General features: G+C 42.6%; 1 protein-coding gene across 4 annotated transcripts in view; it reads left to right on the forward strand.

The window, feature by feature from the left end:
* elavl4 (ELAV like neuron-specific RNA binding protein 4) overlaps positions 1-23,008 on the forward strand; it is a 63,354-nt gene that overhangs the window by 7,274 nt on the left and 33,072 nt on the right. For 3 of the 4 annotated variants that reach the window (XM_028403549.1, XM_028403550.1, XM_028403551.1), the window contains one exon: positions 18,944-19,030. In XM_028403549.1, coding sequence (XP_028259350.1) covers positions 18,944-19,030 — 87 coding nt within the window. Of the gene's footprint in view, positions 1-7,219; positions 7,467-18,943; positions 19,031-23,008 lie in introns of those variants that run through there. The other variant, XM_028403552.1, reaches the window with a different exon arrangement.

Raw genomic sequence — 23,008 nt, forward strand, 5'->3', positions numbered from 1 at the left:
AGCCTGAAAGACCTCAAAGAACTTTATTCCTTTAAAACAGGAGCCGCCTGTTTTTCTTACATTTTAATGTGTTCATTCAATTTGCTTCTGTCTGTTTTTTATGAAACACATTTGACAAAATCGAATGAATCAACACTTTGAAATAGCAGTAAATGCTTCAAATCAGATCTACAAAACAGAAATGTGTTCTACTGACTTTAAGCGTTCACTCTATATTCCACAGATAGAGACGGTCTGAGCTTTCAAACAGCCCTCCCGTCACATCTCTGCAGTCTGCAAAGCTTCAGCCATACCAAACAGCTTTGAGTTAAAGTTGAAGAAAGTGGCTGTGACAAATGCAGCACAGCCTTGTTCCGGGATCAGCATGAAGAATTCATTTCTGATCTAAGGAGTTTCTACCAGGGAGAGTGACACAGGCAGGGGTTAAGCTGACTGTGTATCATGCCCACAGACACAGAGGGAAAAGGATGTAGGAGGAAAGCTCCAGCAAGATTAGTTGAATTTTCCCCCCAAAAAAACAAATACTTGTCTTTAACATAGTGTATATTTAAGTAACATATGCCATTCAATGGATCCTCTTTTTTTAACTCTCTGGGTACCACAAACTTAGACATGTTTAAAATGGCAGGCAATGTAGGATTTAGTTGTCAGTTTTTCCAAGTGAAAATATTATCCAGAGTGAAATGTCAACTTTTATATTTTTTTACCATCCACACCAGGAGCAATAAATGCAAAGCCCTGAATTCTAAGGCAGTAAATAACCCTGCATTGTCACATTACTATGTTTTCATCCCTTTTAGTCACTTAAGCCCAAGTTGCTGTCTTATTTTATTTAGTTGAATGTTAGCCCTTCCAACAGTCTCGCTGCAAGATGGAAGACAACTAACTAACAGGAACCCCAAGTATTATGTTAATCAGAAATGTGTATATAACTCCATCAGTATGCTAGGTTCATCACCATGGTTTGTGCCTTGGTTTGGAGCCAGCCTCAAGTGGCTATTCAGGGAACTGCAGTGTTTTTTACAAGTTGCTGTTTAACAGTGACCTAACATTTACATGCATTTAGTGCTGAATATAATGAAACTTATTTGTGTGGTTTGTGCTTTCGAAATGCATTCCTGAGCTCTGAACTCTTTTTTTCACTGCCTGCCCTCTGACCCCTGTCAGTTTGGATTGCTGTGAGCTTCCTAATAATTTAACATCATCCACCCTCAGTAGCGTGTGGTTGATTCTGCCTCTCCTACTTAAGGACCTCAGTTTGCTTTTGTGACAGAACTACACCTAACAGTTCCCCACCATTACTAAATTCTGAGAGCGCCGTGGCACGGAGAGTTCTGCTTTTTATAAGAGAAAGAAAAGAGGCGATTTGACTGAATGTGCAGCTGCCATGCAGGTGCACCATGAAACTCTGACCATGAAATTGCTAAAAATGATCTATACTGTGCACGCCATTTATTCATGAAAATAAAGCCCCTGGTCTTCACACTGAAAGCAAATAACAAAAGTCAATTGATTCCGCACCGACCATTGTTGTGCAGAAGCAGCCGCATGTTATCGTGTTAATAGCTGTCTGGTGTCTGGGATTCAGTGATGCTGAGCTTGTCGCTGTTCGGGAAGACAGGCAAGCTGAAGGCTGCGATTCTCATTTGTTGATTGTTACCGGCAGAGGGTGGACACCTGCCAGGAAAGAGGCAGTCATCAGTCTGAGTAGCACAGCAAGATGCTACTACTGCCAGAACTTCAATAGAGCAACTAAATCTATCCGTCAAGGACAAATCAAAAGGAGCCTAAGTAAACCACAGCATACTGAGAAGCAAGCTATTAAAGGTATCAGGCTGTTTTACTGCATCAGCTGCTGCGAATGATGAGAAAATCGGAATTAAGATAACCAATAAGTAAGTTAAAATGATTTATGTGTTGCCACGTTGTTCAGCAGTGATTATTCTGCTATCACTTCCTATATCCTCTGTGTGCTCTCAACCTAACCAAACAAAACACAGCTCAGAAGGCGAGTTTTTGTTCCAAACACAAGTTTTCCTCCCTCTTGTTAATAATCAAGGTATTTTCTTCCAGCACTTGAGGTAACACCTCAGCTGTTATCTTCACTTCTCCTCCTTTAAATAGAAGTCTTATTATGCAGAGAGAAACATAAGACAGGTGTTGAAACACTGCGTCTGACAGTTAACAAGACTCAAACCGAGAGCACCCACAATTATCACTGTCTGCACACTGCATATTCAAACCAAAGCTGCCTGCTATATGCTGTAAGATGTTCCTCACCTGCACGCTCTTTCACACTTGTTATCCACGTTTTGGGTGCTTCTAGAATTTGTTGTGTGTGTGTGTGTGTGTGTGTGGATTGTGCTGTGTGCTCTTAGCATAAGCAGTCGTCCAAATCTTTGAGATTCACAACATAAACAAACTGATTATTCAGGGCGTGGCAGGAGATGTGGTATCGTGAGTTTGTGCAAGGAAATAAAAAGGATCATGGCAGCCTGCAGTTAATCCATTAAAGGTCTGTGACAAGGAGAGGTTTAGGGAGGAGACGCTGGGCAGAATGGAGGGCAGGAGGAGTTCATCACAATTAGCCAGCTCTCTGCTTTCTGAATTAGCAGGCTGGAAGCACAGACTGAACGCACTGCAAGAGGCCAGGCCTTAAAGCTTCCGCTGCACAGCAGTCATCCTATCAGAGTGTGATGCCTTTCATACAATCTCTTCTCTTTTTGCCTGTGTGTTGCCAGCTATATGCATACACTGCATTTGTGAATCAGTCGCGCTCAAGTGTGTGTGTGTGTGCTAATGGAAAAGAGCCAGAGCCAATAAGTAAGATGGGGTTTCACATTGCTGACAGTACGGCTGGCCCTCCTGGGTTATAGCCACAAAAGCTTTTTAACTTTCAAACTTTGCAGGAGGAAAGAAATATCATTACATACCTCCTCAAAATCTATTTAGCATCAGTCATCATATAGAGGGCCGTATAATGCATCCGATTTGCACTTTTTTGTGCAAAGTCTGACAAAATAGAGACCTCATTAAACAAAGAGAAGCCATTTTAATCATTAACATAAATTACTTTTATATTTTACAGTGCTGTGTTGCATTTTATATCTGCAAAGACAATAACTGCTGAACACATATCTCAACATGGATGCCGTTGGTAGAATATCCTCCTTATATTTCCTCCTCACAATATATTAACACACAGTGTGCAGCCTTAGCTTGTAAATGGCAACAACATGGTTCCATCTTACGTCTCTCTGTCCGCACATTCCATAACAACTCACACCAGAAAGAAACAGATTGTGTTTATAGCTATTTTACAGAGTACTAGTAGTCACTTTCAATGCCTTCTAAAACTGTGGTCCTGTAGAGCAATCTAGAGAAATGACATGCCGAGCAAGCCAAACTGTGAGAGTCTGTTTTCACTTTCAAATCATATTCTCATTTAGAGAGGATGCTATTCGGATCATATTGCATCGAGAGAGAGAAAACAATCTGAAAACGCTGCACATTATGAAATAAGAAAATGATAACCCACTTTATTTTACTGTTTCTACACACCGACAGATAAAAGTTAACATAACACAAGACAAAAAAAAGGAAAAGGATCTTACTTTGTGTTGTATTTTTACCGCTGGGAATTAAAAAGCAACAATCAAAACATGGTTTGGCTAAGACCATTAGAGGCTGTGGGGTGGAGAGTGTCTGTTCTCCAGTCCAACCCAAAGCCTTTATTAAACTCAAAGGTCAGAACAGCAGGATAAAAAGATGGACAGAAGACCGAGCGTTTGTTGCCTGTACTATTCAGCTGCAAATTTCCCTTCTCTCTGCTCTTTGGCAGAAGAGATAAAGAAGCACATAACAAAGAAAGAGAGACAAAGATGCATTTCTATTTTAATCTCTTTTCATTGTACATTACTCTCCCTCTCTGTTGTTATATACAGTATGTTCGTTACAAATCTCCAGACTGCAAGTGCCAGCATATTTTATTCTATCTGAAACAACAGTGTGCTGTGTGTGTACATATATTTGTGTGTGCACATGCATGTGTCCTGGTTGGGCCTAATTTAGGGCGTAGTGAGGATTCTCATTAGTATGTCAGGCACATGGTTCCGCTGGGCTAGCTAGCTAGCTGTAGCTAACCTGACAGGTGGAGAGGTCAGGGTAGAAGCAGAGAGACAGGGGAGCTTTCTTTCTCTGCTCTGTTTTTGTCTGCAAGAGCTGCCTGTATCTGTGTCCTGCTTTTTCCTCTTTCTTAACTGTCTTCTTTCAGTGTGGTCATTTGGGAGCTAATTTGTGTACGTATCTTAGCCTCAGCCTATGACTGCAGTTTACAATGAATGCAGTGCAAATTTATATGTAGAGTACATTGTGTGCAGTATGATGTATATTATATATTACACACTGTTGCCCTGCACATCAAGATGGAATCATTCTGGACACGTTCCTCTTTTTATTCCTATTTTAATTTTTACTGTGATATGTTTGGAAGAGATTAATCAATAATGTAAACTTTATCTATCAATAATAAATCACATTGTTACAACCATTTCATGAGAAGAGGTGAAAAAAATATTTTATTCCAACTTTAAGGGCAGCACAATTTCTTGTAGTAAGTTACAAATGGTACTATTTTAGACCCAGTATTCACAGTTATTTGCTTATTTTAATTAACCTGGATATTACAGTAGTAGTACTGTTAAACTGAACTCCTAAGAAGTCGACGCTCCCAGAGTAAAGAGCCATATACTATTAAATTTTGATGGGCAGTAGTTAAATCTGTGCATTGAAATAATAATCATTAAAATAGGCATGACGCACATTTTTTATATTATTTTTAATTATCTATACACATTATATTGTAAACATTCTATGGATTGGTAGGAGAGGAGGAATCTCTCTTAGCTTAATGGGTGTCTACTAGTTATTAGCACTGCTGTACAAGCCCACAGAAACCAAACAGCTTGTGTATGGAAGCTGACTGGCTAACAGCTTGTCATTGTTTTGTTGAACACAAAGAAAAACAGCACAATGAAAATGTGTTGGTGGATTTGTGATATTTTGATCTCTCGGTAACATGATGAGTGTAAAGTCAAATGAGGCTGTGTGTTTATATCTGCAGCATAAGGTGCTTGAACGTGTCAGTGTGCGAGACGTGTTTGAATCGAGTCTGGTGTGAAGCAACATGTGTTTATGTGCTGTGTGTGTGAAGGTTCAGCCAAGTGCTGCTGCCTGCCAGGTGTTAAAGGAAGCAAGAGCTCCCTCTTCTTGTCTGCTGGAGATAGGGGCCATGCAGGTGGGCACAATCAACCTGAGGTGGATTTGCTGCTGGGGATGGAGAGAATTTACTTTATTTTCATGAATAGTTGTTATACCTCAATAACTGTAGTGGATATTTTAATATCAGTTTCATTTGTGAGAGTAATTTGTCAGGGCTACTTATTTAATTAATGCATTCTACCTAAGGCTGAGAGCAATTCAGAAAGGTGAAAACGCTTTTGGTGTGGTTTGTGTGCGTCATGTGGTGGATTGTTTTGGTTGAAGCGGAAGTGAAATGGAGAACTGATGCCTGCTGCTTTCCAGCGGAGGAGAGGTCCGCACATGGCTTAGACGCTGCAGCAGTAATGCAGATAACCTCTATCCAAGCTTAACCATGACAAAGAAGGGGCGAGTAAGACCGCGCGTAAAAAGCCCTCTCCGTGCGCGAGGTAAAGCGTGTGCTTATCTCCTGCATAATTATTAAGAGTCAGGTGACAGATAATTATGTGCACACACACACACACACACACACACATAAAATCACCCTATAACTGCTTTATCGCATCTACCTCCCCACATGATGCTTCTCCTCGTACGCCCCACGTCGTGGACCACACGAGGCTTGCCTTCTCCACTCTCATCCGTGAGCGCACCGCCCCGTCCGCACCTCCGCAGCCAATGAGAGATCGCGCGCGAGGTGACTGGACAATCCATAAATGGCGTTTGGGGGAAAAGGTAGAGAGGGTGTTTCGCCGTGAATCTTTTCTTCTGAGTGGATTTCCTCTCTTTCCGCGCTGTTTGTTTTAGTTTTTACTCTGAAGCCGAGTGTCTTTGTGTTTGGTGTCTTTCGCGGGAGTTCCACACCCACTGTTCCTCACCACGTCGCTTCATTCATCCTCTCCAGCGCTGCTGCTCCATCCATCGTCCACCTGCTTTTTTTTAAACATATATAGTTTGTCCGGAGAGTGCAGCGTCGCCTTCAGTCACAGCCTGACACGAGAATGGTCATGGTGAGTAGAGACCGTGGGGCGCAGGTGTCTGTCGTGTCCGTTGTCCCGTGTTTGTGCCACATACACTGGCTTACCCATGTTGTAGCCGCCGCCGCAGCATGCAGACAGGTAGTGCCGTCAACTCATTTAGTTTTGCCTACAGCATGACTGCTCTCAGACGCTTTCTGTCACCATTTAGCTGTTTTTTTGTTTTTAAACCAGATACATGAATGAAGTAGTTGACTAGTCTGTATCTCTTATTTTTAGGATCCACCTGCGTGGCCAGGTTTTGTGCCGATTTCAAGTGTGTGCGCGTGTTTTGTCTGATGTTTAAAGGTGTGTTTATTTTGAAACGCTGTCTACAATTCATAAAAACAAAAAACACTCTATGTGCGTAAAAGTGTCTGTGTGCGAACACGGCTATAATAGAGAGGCTCTGAATACACAGCAGCCGTGTAAATGTACGGGGGATTTTAACATGCACCCAGTAATAGCTAATTTATATACATAGTGCTGTGCAGGCATCCTATTACCATAGCGCCTGAGGCTGCAATCACTCTCTCAGAGCTCCGCTCCGCTCCGCGCTGCCCGGCTCACTCAAGCACAGACCTCAGCAGCGATTGATTGCTTTGCTGGGATTCAGAGAGCCTTTTCTCTGCCAAAGCAGGCTGAGGTTGGCGTGTGCCGACGAGGGCGCAGAGCCAGCCGGAGAGCGAAGGTGTTAACACTGAGGGAGGGGAGGTGAGGCTAAGGGCTGACAGGCAAGCCAAGAAGCCAATCACAGACTCTACAAGAGAGTTTGGGGGGGTGAGGTGGGCGGGCTCTGACCTTCCAGCTGAGCAGGCGACTGGGCGGGTGGCTGTTGGTAGGGAGGGGAGGGGAAGGGGGGGCCAAGGAGGGAGGGAGAGCCTCGCTGCAGCCCCAGCACTCACATTCAGGCTCACCATTCTCCTCTCAGCATCTGTGGAAGAAGGCGATGTTGGCTCCGCACACCTCTAGTACACTGCTCAACGCTCGCTGCTAAGACTCAGGCTGAAGAAAAAGAGAAGGAGGGAAGGCAATAAGGAGGCAGTGTCAGAGCTGACTGAGACAGGAAGAGAGTTAGAGAGAGTAGGGGATTTTCTTCTCTGAGGCGTTGCTGAAGCTGGTGTGTAAGGAGAGAGTGAACGTCAGACAACGGCCGGCATCTCCCAAATGGAGTGGAATGGGTTTAAGATGGTAAGGAAGGCTACAGGCAGCCTGACACCACACTCAATTCTACCATCCCTTTATTTTCAGCAGCCTACGGTGGTTAGAGCAGGTTGTGGTTGTGAATATACTGTCACCCACAGAATGTGATCTACTCTCATTGCACAGGAAATGCAGGCATACTGTTGAACTATTTGTTGTGCAGAATGTTAAGTTGTTTCTTACGGGGAAGCAGGATGTAGCAGAGTGTTAGACTGTCTGTGTTTGTGGGCAGAATAAGGAATGGAGGTACGAAGCCAGATATCATGCTAATACAGCAGATGTGTGGAGGCAGGAGTAGAGGTGAGGAGAGATGGGGAGGGGAACGGGGGGAGGGAAGGGTTAAACTAGGGAATAGCACCCATTTTATGTTGAAGCCAGGGCTTTAGGTCCCCCCCCCCCTCCTTTCCCCCCTTTCCCCCCATTTCCCTGCCTTCCTGCCTTTGCACCACACTGAAATATTTACCTGTATATAGTACTGCAGCAGGGGTGGACTGCACGTTGTCTGTGATGAAAGTAATATGGAAAAACAAGACTGTTGTCGATTTGCTATTCATGTATGCAAAGTAGTGTATATAAGTTATACGAGCAGACAGAAATGTAAACTCACACAGCGCGGGTGTGTGATGTCCATGTGTGGTGCCAGAGCGGGAGAAAGATGGAGTGGGTGTGTTGAAGTTCAGCACATGCCTGGTCTACAGTAGATTATACTATTGTTAAGTTTCATGCCCTTTAATGATCTATGTGTGTGTGTGTCAGCATGAGAGCCATGATTCTAAGCTAAGTATTCTGCTTTGCTCAGCTTCCCGACACTCACTTTAACATTGCATCCATTTATCCACTCATCCATCACATCCAAGTGACAGAGTAAGAGGTTGACTAACAAAACTAGCAGCCATTTTACCCTCCAGGCATTTTTACCTGTCATAGACAGAACGACAAAGTTCCATTTCATTGCCAATGCATCACCCAGAGTCAATACTATTATTTTGCATTCTCAGTGCAGCCATCTGTTTTCAAAATGGTTCTCTTGCCATCCACAAAGTGGACTGACTCACTTTAGTAGTTGCACACAGAACAGTCGCAGCATTATTCATTTGTCAGCAAGTAAATGTTTGATTGTTTGTGTGCTGGCCAGTTTCCATCAGATGTCATCAAAATGCTAATTGAAAGGAAGGCAACTCCCCTGCGTGGTGATGTAGCTAGTAGTGCTGGCGTATAGGTATAGAGGCCTAGCAGGAACACTAAGGCTACAGGCCAGAAAGAAAGTGTGTACACCTGGTTCATACCAGGGCTGGGCTACATAGACTTCCATAAGAAAAGCAAAGGGCCACATTTTTGTTTACATAAATAGAAATTGGTGACCACTGGCACAGTATCTACCTTTATAAATATACTCTTGTTACATTTTTATTATTTACTGGTTACTCCTCTGTCCTCTCCTCTCCCTGCCCTGTGTGTGTCCATGTCTACTTTAAGTGTGCACATGCAGAACAGCACAGATGATGTGAAGATATTAGATATTAGCTAAAACTAATTTAAAAAATCTAAAATTCCAAAGTTCTGAAAGTCGGGCAAGAACTGTGCTTTTTAGGAGCAGATGACAATGAAATATGTCCACTGCAGCACCACGGTAACATCTGAATGTGCCGTGGAGTTTCCACATGCTTTACTGTACATTTCGGTGCAGTCGCACAGCATATTCAAAGTGTAGACAGCACAACCGTGTCTCTCCAAAGAGTAGCAGGCATTGCTACCTGTCATAGAGTACTGCAGTGGGGAATAGACAAGGAGGGTTGAGAAGACTTGACTTGACTTTTGCTGCCTTTGTTAATTTTTGGGTGGATAGTCGGCGGGTTAGACCGGGCCACAGGTCGCATTGAAGTCACAGGGGGGCGCTCCGGCCTGCGGGACATACCTTGCTTAGGTCTGTTTTATACTGTACATACAGACAGGAATACATAGTTGGAAAGAGAGCAGCATACAATGAGAAGCTGAATGTTCATCAGTGTTGGAGGTATTTGATGAGTGTGCGCTGTTAAGCCTCCTGATGGGAGCCAGTGGGGAACCTGGTCTAGAGATAGGCCATCATTTTACATACACATACATACACTCAGATACACACAAACATGCAGTGGCTCTATTACCCTCAGGCAGAACACCATGAGCTCCAAGGTTACACATCAATGCTAATAGGGTGGGGTGCGTGAGGAATTTATTAGCTACAGTGCACTGACCGTGTGCTTAGTGATTGAAACATGGCTGAAGATTGATTCTTTGTTGGGATTCAAGGAACAATGAAGGTGACAGCAAGGAGGAAATAGAGAGGATGAGCTAACATAAGATATAAATGCACAAAAACTGAACAATGCTTCCACAATTATATTACATGCTAGCCCGTGCTGTATTTTGTATATCTGTATTATTGCTTCTGTGTGGCCGAATTTAAGTGCGTGGACAACTGACGTGAACCATGATGAGGAGTGACATGGTTAACTAGAGCCTGATTAAGCACCAAGCACACACACACACACACACGCAAGAGAGAGAGAGGTGACAGTTGCATCTTTGTGGATGGGTGTGAACACAAAGTGCGATGCACAGGTTGTCACAATAATAATGAATATGGTCATGATAATATGAGCCACACAAATTTACTGTAGTTAGAAGAATAACCAGATCATTTCAGCTACTGTTTTTATTTACAAACTTCTATCTGCTATCTCTTCATAAAAATAAAAACTAAACTGAGCCTCACTAACAAACTGAGGCAGACCACCCAGACCAGTGCATTGCTCAGATATTCATCACAGACTGTTAGCAGCCTCTGTTTATTTCGTTTAAGCTGTTCTCCTGGGCTCAGCCTGCTTATTTGCTTTAATTTTCAATCACTAATTTGATACTGTGTGAATGCTGTACAGAGCAGCAAAGAATCATACACATTTAGGTGGACCTGAATAATGCATATTTTATGCTGTCAGCATGTTAGTGTTTAATAAAAGAGGGAACTCTTTAGATTTGTTGATTTTTTTACATGCAGATGTGTTGAGGTTCCCTCACATCAACAGCAATTAGCTGAAATGCCAACTGGTCATAGTGTGTGTGAGCCAGATACAAGCCTTTAGTTGGATTATATACCCATCCTCATAACACTCTAAGTCCAGCAAGAGTGTGTGGAACCTTTCACATACTCATGTAAGAAAAAAAAAATGTGTGACACCTGTACATAAATATGACAGTAAACTCAAATTAACTGGATCATGCCCATTAAAAAACATGTTTTATGACATTAGTACTACTTCAATTTTTAATTAAAGATAAGCCATTGATTGGGGTTTAAATTATGGCAGCTATTATAAAGTAAAGATTTGATTTGTGTGTGACATCACACCACTGAGATATTTGCACTTCTATTTAAGGTAAGGTGTTTGCCACTGCCTTTACTTATGTTATACACATACACTTTGCAGTCTATCACTATTTTGGTGATGCCGTGTCAGTGTAAATATTTTGTGGTCTTTAAATGTCTTTTCCACTTTTCTTTAAACAAAAGCTGGATGGAAGGAGTTAATGAGCCAAAAGCCTGTTTGAATAAGAAGCTGCTGTAACAATCTCTGTCCCAATTAGCACGCTTTGGTTTTTAAGTATTCCTTTTGTGCGGAGCCTAAACACACATGAAGACTCACAAAACGGTCACGTTGAAAATTTAATAGGCTTCCACAGTGATTTCCTTCATTTATTTAAAATGTTTTTTTTTTCTTTTCCCCCCATCTCTTTTTAAAAAGCTAGAAATCTAAGAGGCATGGCAAGGCATTCTGCTGTGAGGGGAACAGCATTCACAAATACTAGACCTAATTCCTTTGGCAGCAGCTCAAACTGCTACAGACAGACACATAATCAGCTGGGGAGTGTTAGCGCCTCAGCCCACTAGCAAACACAGGACCGAGCCCTTGTTGTGCATCGCTGCTTTTCAGAATAAATATCCCGATGGAAAATACAGTGGGAGTAAAGAGGTATTCATGTGTATATAGCTCTTTGTTCAGTCAAAAATACAGGAGGAGAGAGGAACACTAGCTTTCCTAGCTACTTTACCGCTCATTCTTCTCGATCCACTCTCTCTCCCTCATCTTCTCACTGTCTCACACCCCTCTTTCCTCCCTCTCTTTTCTCTCATCCTCCAATGTACCCTGTGTGTTTTGGTATTCATACAGATGTTTGGATTTGACTGGCAGTTTCTCCTGAGACTGTGCACAAGCGGCTGACTCGTCTCATCTGCATTTTGCATCCCAGGAAAAAAAAGGGGGGAGAGAGAGAACAGAAAGCAGCGGAAAGCATCAGCAGGCAGACAGGCTGTGTGTGTGTGTGTGTATGTATAAGAGTGTGTGTGTGTATGTTGTCTGTTGTTTGGCAGCTTAACTGGCCCCAGTGCTGTTAGCGTGTGATGTTTAAAGGACGTTTCAAGGTCATGCTTTCGACAGGCTTTACCGCCCCTGACATATTAAACATTTATATATTTCTGTAGCTAGATGAATTATAGATTGAACATGCAACTGAACATACTACAAAATGGCACCATTGTGGTTGGTAATAGACACATTATGGCCTACGAACACAGCATCCAACATGCTGTCATTTATCCTGTGTTGTTTCATCAATAGTGAGGCTAACACCGGGACAAACACGCCTGTGGAGTAAACCAACACACTGATACTACACAGTATACAGTTCTATAGATCCCAGGCCAAAGTATATAAACTTTGACACACTTCATTCAAAAGGCAAAGCCGCCTCGTCACACATTCAGAAAACTTAATACCTGTCCCCTATTTTGTCATGTCACTCAAGAGTTTTGCTTAGCCTATTTGATTTTGTACATCCAGAAATAGTTACACTGTGGTAGTCAATGCATATACCCATTCAATGGAGAGGAAAGCATTCCTTCCTGCAAAGGATAACTGGATGGAAACGGAGGAAACATAATAGTCAGATCTTATCAAGACTGATAAACGTCAGCGGCAGGCCTGATCAGCACCTGTCAAGTTGATATTGGGAGTAAGAGAGAGAGAGCAAAGAAAGGAGAGAGTAAGAAAATGAGCGATTTGTGCTATCTCATCGATGCACAGCACATGCTGTCAGGCTGGAACCTAGTCACGGCATTTTTAGTGGCAATCATCCACCACCTTATATATACGTTTATGTCTTCTTGGCATATACCCCACAGTATATGAACAGAGGTATTCTCCCATGGGCATTTTCAATTACTCTGCATTGTAGAGCAGTAGGGGGGGATTAATCTGCTCGTTTGAATGCACCCCACACTTAATGGTTTAGCTGGTGTGCCGCGGGCCTCGTCTGTTAGCCGTGCTGGTATACATGCAGGCTTTTTGTATCTCGCTCTCCTCTCTCTCTTTCGTGCTGCAGTAGAAGCCATTTCTGATGGCGCCACTCTCATATCGAGTTACACTGAAGATTAGATTTTCACAGAAGATGGGCTCACTGTACAATCTGAGTCAAACTCCAAATTGATTGTGTAATGACTAGTACAAGGCAATTTTTTAGAATTTGGAAAGTGACTGAAATAGGGTGGTATATTCAAAGGAGGAACACTTACAAGCTCGACAAGGGTTTCATGTGAATATTTAAACGACACCAGGCTTATATCACAAGATTATAAAAAGATACATGTATGAAAATCGATAAAATAATTTGATATTTCATAATGTCATACAGCACAGGAGGAAAATCATCTACTATACTCTCATCTTCCTCAGCCAGGGGTTTTGCAAGAAGATGAGTATAAAGTTTCAGCTTGTCACTCCATCAGTGATGTAGTAACCTCCTCTGCACCTACATGTAGTTTCCAGTTATTCATTGCCTCCATCAAAGTGTGTACTCATTAAGACAGATGACGGACGGCTGTCCTTTTCCCTTGCAGCTATTTGATTATATGAGCTCCGGTTCAGAGCCAAATCAATAACCAGATTAGCTAGGCACGTAAACACACACACACACTCACACACAGAACCCAAGGCTGTGGAATGAATGCTCGAGTACAACAACAGTCAGCTGGTGTCTATGTGATTTAGCTCTATGCTTTTCCTGCAAGGCAGATGCACGCACACACACACACACACAGAGGCGGGCTGTGTCTGAGATGTAGCTGATGGGGAAAACAGTGATTAGATTAGGAGGAGCTCTGCCTCTGCTTAGCAGCCAGCAAATGCTCCTGTCTCTCTCTTCTCTGTGTGTAAGTGCTGTGCTGTAGGTTTTGTTCTTATCGTATACCTCCAGGCTGTTTATAGCTTTTTAAATACCTGTTCAACAAAGCCAATATTACCACTTCCAGCCTCAAACCAGTTTTAATTAGAACTCCTACTGTGCATTATGCTGAAAATTGAGTTCAGTCAGAGGATTTTACAAGTTTTTTATTGTGCTGCTCTGCCTTTTTTGGGAAGCCTTTTTTAGCCCGTTAGCCAACACGTGTGAATGCTGGCTTGATATTTTGTTAGTTAGTTGCAATATGGCGTTGCATATGACTCGTGAATCTCTGGGCATGTGTGTATGTGTGCATGTGTTTGTTTATGTATGCACTATAGTGTGTCTCAGTGTAGTTTGCTAAAGATAGGAGCCAGCTTTCCTAAAATGGCTGGTTGCCTGCACAGGTGCATGCGGCGTTCACCTGCCAGCTACTTGTGGAGGTGGTGTCCTCGCTCATGACACATGGTGCTGACTCAGATGGATCAGCCGGGCCACTCTCCCCGTCCTCTATCCTCTGTACCAGTGCAGCTAAATGCAACAGAAGTGAGCACTCCCCAGTCTTTGACATCACACTGCTGTAGACTCAGTTACAGTGTTATTTGTTTATGAAACAAAGTCACTATGAGTAAAAGCAATAATGATTTTATAAAAAGAGAAGATGGCACCTTTTGCATCATGTGACAGCTGTGATGTAGGCTCTTGATAGTCTGACTGACAGGGCTCTGTCTCTGGTTTTTAATCCTATTCTGTTAGTCATGCATATCTGTTAGTGTCTTTTGTCCTTACGTTTTACAGAGATGAGGTTATTGCTCACTGAATAAGCCCCACATAGATAAATATCATCTCATCTAAAACCTTTAACCGCATTTACATTTAATTGAGGGTGGAACTGTAGGGGATGAGACTATGATTTAGCCCTTGTAATCCACCAAAACGTCCCAGCTAAGGGCCTCGACAATGATCACTCCCATCCGTCACACCCGGGGATTACAGCAGGACAGACAGCAATGCACAGCACAGACATCTTGCTGATATAACCGAGCTGGAGCTGAGGTGTTGGCTGCAGCAGCTAGAAGTGGAACAATGGCAGGCCAGCTTGATGGGGATTTGATGCTGTTCATTGGAAGACTACTGTTAGGATGATGGCACTGCATTGACTTGCAGCTGAGTGCTGGATCCAGAATTAGGGGTCAGGGGCACCAAGCAAGGGACTGTTTCTGGCACAGAAGAGAAAATAGAGGAACTGTGATGAGGACCTGAGAGGCCAGGCCAGGGCTGGGGCTAAGGGACAGGGACTTGGGCTGACAGGCAAGGCCAGGCCTTCAATTCCAAGGCCCAGTCCCCTGTGCTGCAGGCCTCAGCCAAACAGCCAGGCAGGTGTCCAGCTGATCTCACACCCCCGCAAGGGAGGAACTGCAGAGCACCAGTCACTAGAGCTGCACAAATTGAAGTGTCATCTCCAGAGTCAAGATGCTCACCAATTTTCTGCATGCGTTGGTGCAGAGTTGGGATTCAGCCAGTGGACAAATGGCTCCAGTTCCGCCTACAGTTTGGCAGAGCAACGGAAACTGTGGTGTGTGTGTGTGTTTGTGTGACAGAGAGAATTTGATGCTGTACAGTATCTATAGAGCACTGCAGGTCCTCAGATTTATTGTGCTTGAAGGATGTTCTGCATTTGACTGCTCACAAAGCAGCAAGAAATAGTTGGAAGTTTTTTATATAATAGTAATTGGGCCAACAAAATATGAATAGAACAAAACAAGATAGCTCACTTCAGTCATTAACATTTAAGTGCAGAATGTTTTTGCTAGGCCAGGCACCTATAAGCCTTCAGAAAATAGTAAAACTGAACAATACATCAGACATTTCACATCCAAAAGTACTATTTGCAAACAAGGTTACCCTATTATTAGCTTTGAAATATAATTCTTGAAATTGTGCCGATCCTATTTGACATATCCTTCGGCAATTGGCCCAATCCTGTCATCTCCTGACCTCTGAACTTACACAAGTATGTGCCGATTACCCAGAGGGTGTGAGGGAGTGTGTGGGAAAACTGCATCGATCTCACCGAAAGACTGAAACATCACAAAAAGAGAAAGAGAGAAGGGCGAGAAAAAAAAAAGCCAAGCCAAAGTTAAATGAAAAATTGCTTACGTACACGTCTCGCGCAGTCTGGAACATTTAATATTCTGAGTCACACAGAGAGAAAAGAGGTGGAGGAGGATAGAAGAAGAGAAGAATCCATTTGGTAAAGTAGATGCAGATCGATGAGACTGGAGGCAGGCAGGCCAGAGTGCAACAGAGGAGGGGTGTGTGTGTGTGTGTGTGTGTGTGTGTGTGTGTGTCAGTGAGTATCTGTGTGTGTAGTTGCGTGCATGAGGCGTCCCAGATTACTTTCCCTGATTGATCCGGCCCAGCATACGTCTGACCTGCACGACATTTCAGAGCGCGGAAGAGGCTGGTGGAGGTGGTGAGATGGTGAGAGGAAGACAGCCAGGAAGAAAGGGAGAGGGGAGAAAAATAAGAATCAATAGCGCAGAGAGCATTACACAGAACTTGACTGGCCAAAAAGCTGAGATAGGAAAGTCGTATTAATCTCTTTGTGTCTCAGTCAGGTTGATAGGAACTAATTCAGTTTTACTTTGGGGGACTGAAAGAGAGAGAGACTATAGTTTGTAGTAGAAGTGCGATGGGTCACTGCAGCTGACAATTAGGATACAATGATCTTTTCTGTGTGATAATTTTACATCATTAAAGTTAGATGATGTTTTTAAAAACTAAAATAAGCCATAAGGAAATCACAAATAACTTAAGCACGATGGTGAGGCTAACAAGTCTAACAAGTCAGATGGTTGCATGCTGGCTCCATTTTGTAGCTGCCAGGCAGTGTGTCTATCAGTGGAGAGATCCTGCAGCATACTGTCTACTCTGCAGTCCCCACAGCCTCCATCTATCCTGGCCAAGTCAGGGTAAATTGATTGTCTAAGCTCTGTGAGAGAAGGGGGGAGGGAAGCTTGCACCAGGCCAGCAATATAAAGTGGTAGTTTTATGGGCTGAAAGCAGAACAGGGGTGATGAAGATGAAAAATACAGCAAAAGAAATTTAAAAAAATTAATCTGTCTAAATTTTGTGCAAAAGAAAGGAGATAATCCATCGTGGGGAAGAAAGAAAGATTAAAAAAAGCTATGTCTGTGCCTTTGTGTTTTCCAATGTCAGAGGAAAGCAAATGTATACTTTCCTTCCTTGCTGTAGGCAGGTGAAGCTCGTCCTGTTTGACTGCAATACCCAGATACCACTGGCCGCGAGCCCAAGGAGACAGGAAGCACTTTTGTGGCATCAAATATTAATGGCGTTATAGAGTGTATTGATTATATAATAACTTTTCCCAGCATCTGAGCACCGACTGAAATGTATTCCCTGAATAATTGAAAATGTATCCATGAGCGGTTTTTCATCTCAATGGTGGGTGAATGTAATTGCATCGCACCCTTATTCCAGTGCTATTTGAGATTTTATCAGAAGACGCACATGTGTGTGTTCATGTGATAAATGCAGGGACAGTGAGAATATGAAGAAAGATGAAACAGAGTGTGTGTGTGTGTGCGCACGTGCGTGTGTGTGAGTGTTGTGCACGATACTGTGTTTGTTTTATCGAATGGTTGAGCACTGAATATTGAGCACTGAGCAGTGTTTCATAAATGGGATGCAGAGACTTGAACACACTTCTAAGAAATGTAATATTCCTTTTTACTGACATTTTGCTCCCTTGTTCTATTGGTATATTAGCGGTTGGAAACTGACACTCATATGCATCCGCTTGCTGCTGCTTACATTTGAATCACCACATCTATACATGCTCTGATAACACTGCACTGTCTGCTTGCTGCGGCGCACACCATCCACTCCACGTAGTGTGTAAAATGACGGCTTTGCAGAATGGGTGAAAAATGATTTTTGATGTTTCACCTCTGCCTAACGTTTCCTTTTTTCAGGGTAGCTTTTCAACTTTACATTTAACAAAGGGGACACATGCAGGCATGTTGGTACAATGTAATGCATGCAGTGGCTGTAAGTTCTGCCCCTGTAGATATCCCTGGTAAAGCCAGGTGATAAATAAATCTCACTGGCCTTGGAACACCTGGAAATGTGTGAACCTAACACAGCTAAAAGCTATTATCATTCATCAGCTGAAAATTAAAAAGCCTTATTGCTTGTAACCAATTTGTCCCAGTCAGATGTAAACTGTAAAAGTGCTTTATATTTTGTAACCCTTTGTCTTCACCATACTAAAACTAAGGTGGCTCAAGTGATGTTTCTGTATCATCATCCCAAATTTATCTCAATATTTACCACCGCCTGTCAGCAGGGAGAAGCTATATTCTTTGTCCTCTTTTCTACCCTGACCTCATTGCCCCTCTGTATCTTCTTTTTTCCCTTTCAAGCTGACAGTTCACTCTCATTTAGACCTCCATTATGCATTCCTGCCTAAGTTTACAAGACACATTGACAACAGAACATGTACAGAATCCCCCCACCCCCACCTCCGTCTCTCCCTTTCTTTGAAGTATTGGAAGTGTCTTCCCCATTATTCAGCCCTTGCCTTTACTTCCTCCTCCCATCTGATCCCTCACTCCTGCTCTTCATCTCTCTGAAGGAGTAAATGAAGGCAGAGGTCATACCTCCTCTCTTCCTCCTCTCCTGCTAAATTGGCTGTTGTAGCATCCATAGATAGCTGCAGGCATTTAAGCCCCCTGCTCTGGAGAGCCTGTGAACAGACTTCCTGCTCATTTGTGGCATTTCTGTCTATTCAACCACAGGCTTGTTTACCCACAGAGAGCAAAAGGGAAACCCTCATTATAAACTCAGCCAAGGTCATTGCAGTCACCACACCAATCTGCCGGCTTCAACACACATGCAGGTGCTCAGATGATTAAAACAATTCACAGAAATAATATATATCCCAATATTTCTATCTTAGCTATGTAAGTAATATAGCAGCCAAGAAACAACTCCTGAGCCACCTGTTTTAGTTTGACTGGTGGTGACTGCAAAGGTGTAATTGTGTTTTTCTAGTGAGCTGCCATTTTCCTAACACCCTCAACTCCCCTTCACTCCCCAAATCCCACTACAACCCTAACCTTGCAAAGTGAGTGTATGATGTTGACGGTGGGCCGTGCGTCCCTCCCTCCCTGTGCTCCGCTCCATAGGGGTCGACAGAGACACAGTGGCGTCAGGCAGAGCTCCCACAGCTCCAGGGCTGGGCAGAGAAGGGATTGCTGACACAGCCAAAGATGGTAAGGAGACTACTGCTGCCAAATGGATGGCCCAGCCATTTTACACACCCATGAAGTAATATGATCTGATATTGTACTGTGTTTACATAAATATGCACTGGTTGGTGATGCTGCTGACTGAGACAGTCGGAACTGGAGCAGAGATTGATGGATGGGGCGGCAGACAGAGGGCAGCAGGGAGGGGGGGTTACAGTGACAGGGGAAGCTGAAAAGCATTTTATCTGCTGATCGTCCTTTTGTATCTGAGGAAGCTAATAAATGTTGCACAGTTTTTTTCCCATTTACATGCACATATTTATAGTTTAATATTTAAAACACATATTACACAAATCAGCTGTGCTGCTACACAAAGTGTTCACTTCTAACCTACTTCCTTAGTCATGTGGTCATGTTAACATTTTCTGTTATGGATGTATTTTGAATTATGCTGGTATTACTCACATTGACACAGAACATTGGAAATTTACCACAATCTTACTAAAATTTGAGACATTTGAGACGACCCCTGGAACACTCAGTAGCTAGCCAACAATTTGTAGGGCTTGTAGAGGCATGTGATGAGGCATCTGAGCTGAAAAATAAACTAGCTTAAAATTGCACCATTGACAATGTTGTGGTTTGGTTAATCAGACTATGCATAGCTGCATATAAACTGGAATATACTGCTTCTTTAGCCTAGTCAGTATATCGCCTTTTGTTCAAAAACACAGTGTTTGACAATTTATCATGATGCAACTGTTGTCTAGCTTTTAATTCCCCCTTTGTCCTGTATTGAGCATTCAAGCACCTTTTATAACGTTCAGAAGGGGTCCCTACCATGCTGCTTGTGCTATAGCTTTAACTGTTGAGAGAAAGCAGATTTAACATTGACAGCTCTTTTCCAACTTATAAACAACAACCATTATCTGACACCCTCTTCATTTGTTTCATATGTTTGATAACTTTCGACAAGGTTTTACTAAAAAAACATACAAAGGCCCTGTGCCGGCTCTGCCTCCTACACAAGCAGCAGTATAACTTGTGAGCAGAAGAAGCTGCATCTTGAAGCTGAGAGTCTGAGAGGGCTGTGTGTAGAACCCAGTCAGCAGGACATGCAGGGAGTTCTGTCCTCAACACTAGGCTCCTCAGTGGGAGAGCAGGGACAGCTAGAGTGTTCACAACCAACATGAAGTGGACTGCTGAGCAGCACAAATGCTAGTGGGCAGGAACAAGAAGAGGAATATAATTGGACACTGGGACTCGGCAGGTCCCTGTTAATTAGAGGCAGCCATTTTGGTGTAAAAACTCCTCAGAAAACGTCCCATGGAGTTGAAAGTCTCTCTGACAGAATGGAGCCCAGCAGGGAATGTAAACAGATTTAATAAGGCGCTCTCCAATCAACTCTGTTATGGCTAGATACTATTCTCCTTCCTCCTCTCTCGCTCTCTCTCTCTCTCTCCCTCTCTCTCCCCCCCCTCGTCTTTCTCAGCCTGTCTCGGTATCTCTGTTGTGGTAGAGTGGTGAGTGAGTAGGGAAGGATACTGTCAAAAGAACAATTTGCATGCAGCTCTCATCTTGAGAGCTTTTAGACATCTCCCTGTCTGTTTGTTTTCTGCTGTGGGCTTGAGCCATTGTTCTGTGTGTGTGTGTGTGTGTGTGTGTGTGCTCTTCCACTCACTGCAGATGCCACAGACTGTGAATGCATAGCCATGTGTGCTGCTCACATGTCTGTGTTCCAAGCAGAATACGAGATATTTTTTGGTGTTGTTTCCAAACACTTGGAGCAAAGGAGAATAGCAAATAATGAGAATTACAAATAGATTCTCATTAAGTCAGGAAAGATAGATGCTTTAGTAATAATATTATTATTATATTATTGTGTTAGCTGATAGAATAACAGGTTTATAATCACAGGCTTTCCAGCTGTAGCTGTTCTGAAATTTGCTTTAAAATGTAATGTTGACTCACCTAATGTCACTTTATTGATGCAGATTACATTGCATTGCTATCATGAACAAAGTCATTTATGATATATTGTCAAAAGAAGATATTAGCGGAGGTTGTTTGAGTTAAGCCTTCCTCTGTCGCTTCATTCACCTCCACAAGTAGACAAACAGATAAAAGTGAAGGGATTAAAGCCTTAAAGCACTGCACACATTGTAAATGTCAAAAATAATGTTCTGAAAACTATTTCTGGACAAACTGTGAAATTTTTAAATTCAGCTTTGAGCTATATTATTAGAACACAGGTCCAGCCTTTTGATAATCCAGAAATAGAGCCAAATACGACTTGTGTGTCGTGTCTCCTCTGCTAAAACCAGCCCTGCTTCCAAGTGCAGCCTGTCTGCATGTACTTTGGAATGGATAAAAATAGACTGAGAGCTGAATGGTTGATTGGGGAGAGGTGGAGATCTGAGTGAAGACTTTAAAAATTTGATTGAATTAGATTAAAGAATATTTGCATTTTAATCTGGGTTTCAGCTTGTTGGGTCATTATTGTGGTCTGGTATGATGGAAACAGCTCGAACGGACAAGGACAGACATTTTTCTTTATTTTTTATGATGCAGTATAAGCATCACTACTGCACTAAAAGTAAAACAAGCCAATACATGTCAGAGGGACTAGAGGATGTAATATCTGGACAACAGTTTTATCTTCTCACGATACAGAGATGCAGATTAATCGTTTCCGCTCTTTTCATTTACCACTGATACTACATACACACACACACTCCACAAAAGCCATTCATTTGATCAAACAAATGCCTTTTATGCAAATGTAAGAATAATTATGTGTTTCTTTTCTGTTGGAAAATAATGTTCACTCAGAATAAGCATTTGTGTTAAATAAGTATCAGAGTGCTCTGGCATAAAAAGCAAAGTGCAACCTACTTCTTTCTCCTCTTACTCTCACTCCTTCTCACCTTTTATTCTCCCTCGTGTTTTCTCATACTTGCACCGAGCTCACAGTGTTCCCCCCTTTGAACACTTTGATCCTGAGATGCTCTGCAGAACCAGATATGAAAATGCAAAACTTCTCTCTGTCACAGCAGCAGCAGCATCAGCAGTCAGACAGCTGGCTGAAAGGCCGCCCCTGTTGCTGTCCCCTTCCCAGAAATCTCAGCAGCTATCAGACCACTAGTTAGGCCTCACAGCTACGTGAATAACAACTGTGTATCCACTCTGTGTCCAGTGTGTGTTGTATATGTCAATGTTTAGAGATGTTCAATGTTGAATGTATGTTTAGTTTGTGATTGGTGCATGGGTTTACTAATGTTTGTATTAAATGGCATGACAGACATAATAACACTGTAATGGAAATCTGTGACAATAATGTGACAATCCAAAAATGTTTATATACAGTCATGTGGAAAAGCACACGTGGAAATTGTTGGCTTTTAAAAAGATTATTTAATCAATGATACACTTCTATTAACTACAAAAATTCCTGTTATATATCAGTCACTATATCACATGTCACACCTTAAAATCCATCAAATTAGAGCCAGGGGTTACAGATTAACTTGTCAATGATAAAAAGCTCTTGAGGTAGTGACAGGTGGAACATGTCTTATTTAACCCCCTGACACCCAGGCTCTGCTGTTCGCTTTGTTGTGTATGTGTCTAGGTCAATGATGCCAAGATCTAATGAGCTCTCTAAGGCCTTAAGAAAAAAAAGGTTGTGGATACTGAGTCTGGAAAGATCTCCAAATTATTTGAAGTAAATCATTCCCACACTTAGAAAATCATCTACAAGTGGGAGAGATTTCAAACGACTGCCAGTTTGTCAAAGATTAGCCGCCCCAGAACTTCAACTTAAGATGCAAAGCTTTTGCAGCAAAAAAAAAAAAAAAAAATGTCATCACAGGATCTGCAAGTAACTCTGCAGTGTGCTGTGTCAAAAAGCAGGAGCTTCTAAATGTAACCTACATGGTTGGTTTGTCAGGAAAAAGGTCTTTTCTGAACCCCCAAGGACTGGGCAGCTAGCAGCTATTGATT

Source organism: Parambassis ranga, chromosome 4, assembly GCF_900634625.1.
Source record: "Parambassis ranga chromosome 4, fParRan2.1, whole genome shotgun sequence".
Classification (NCBI taxonomy): Eukaryota; Metazoa; Chordata; class Actinopteri; family Ambassidae; genus Parambassis; species Parambassis ranga.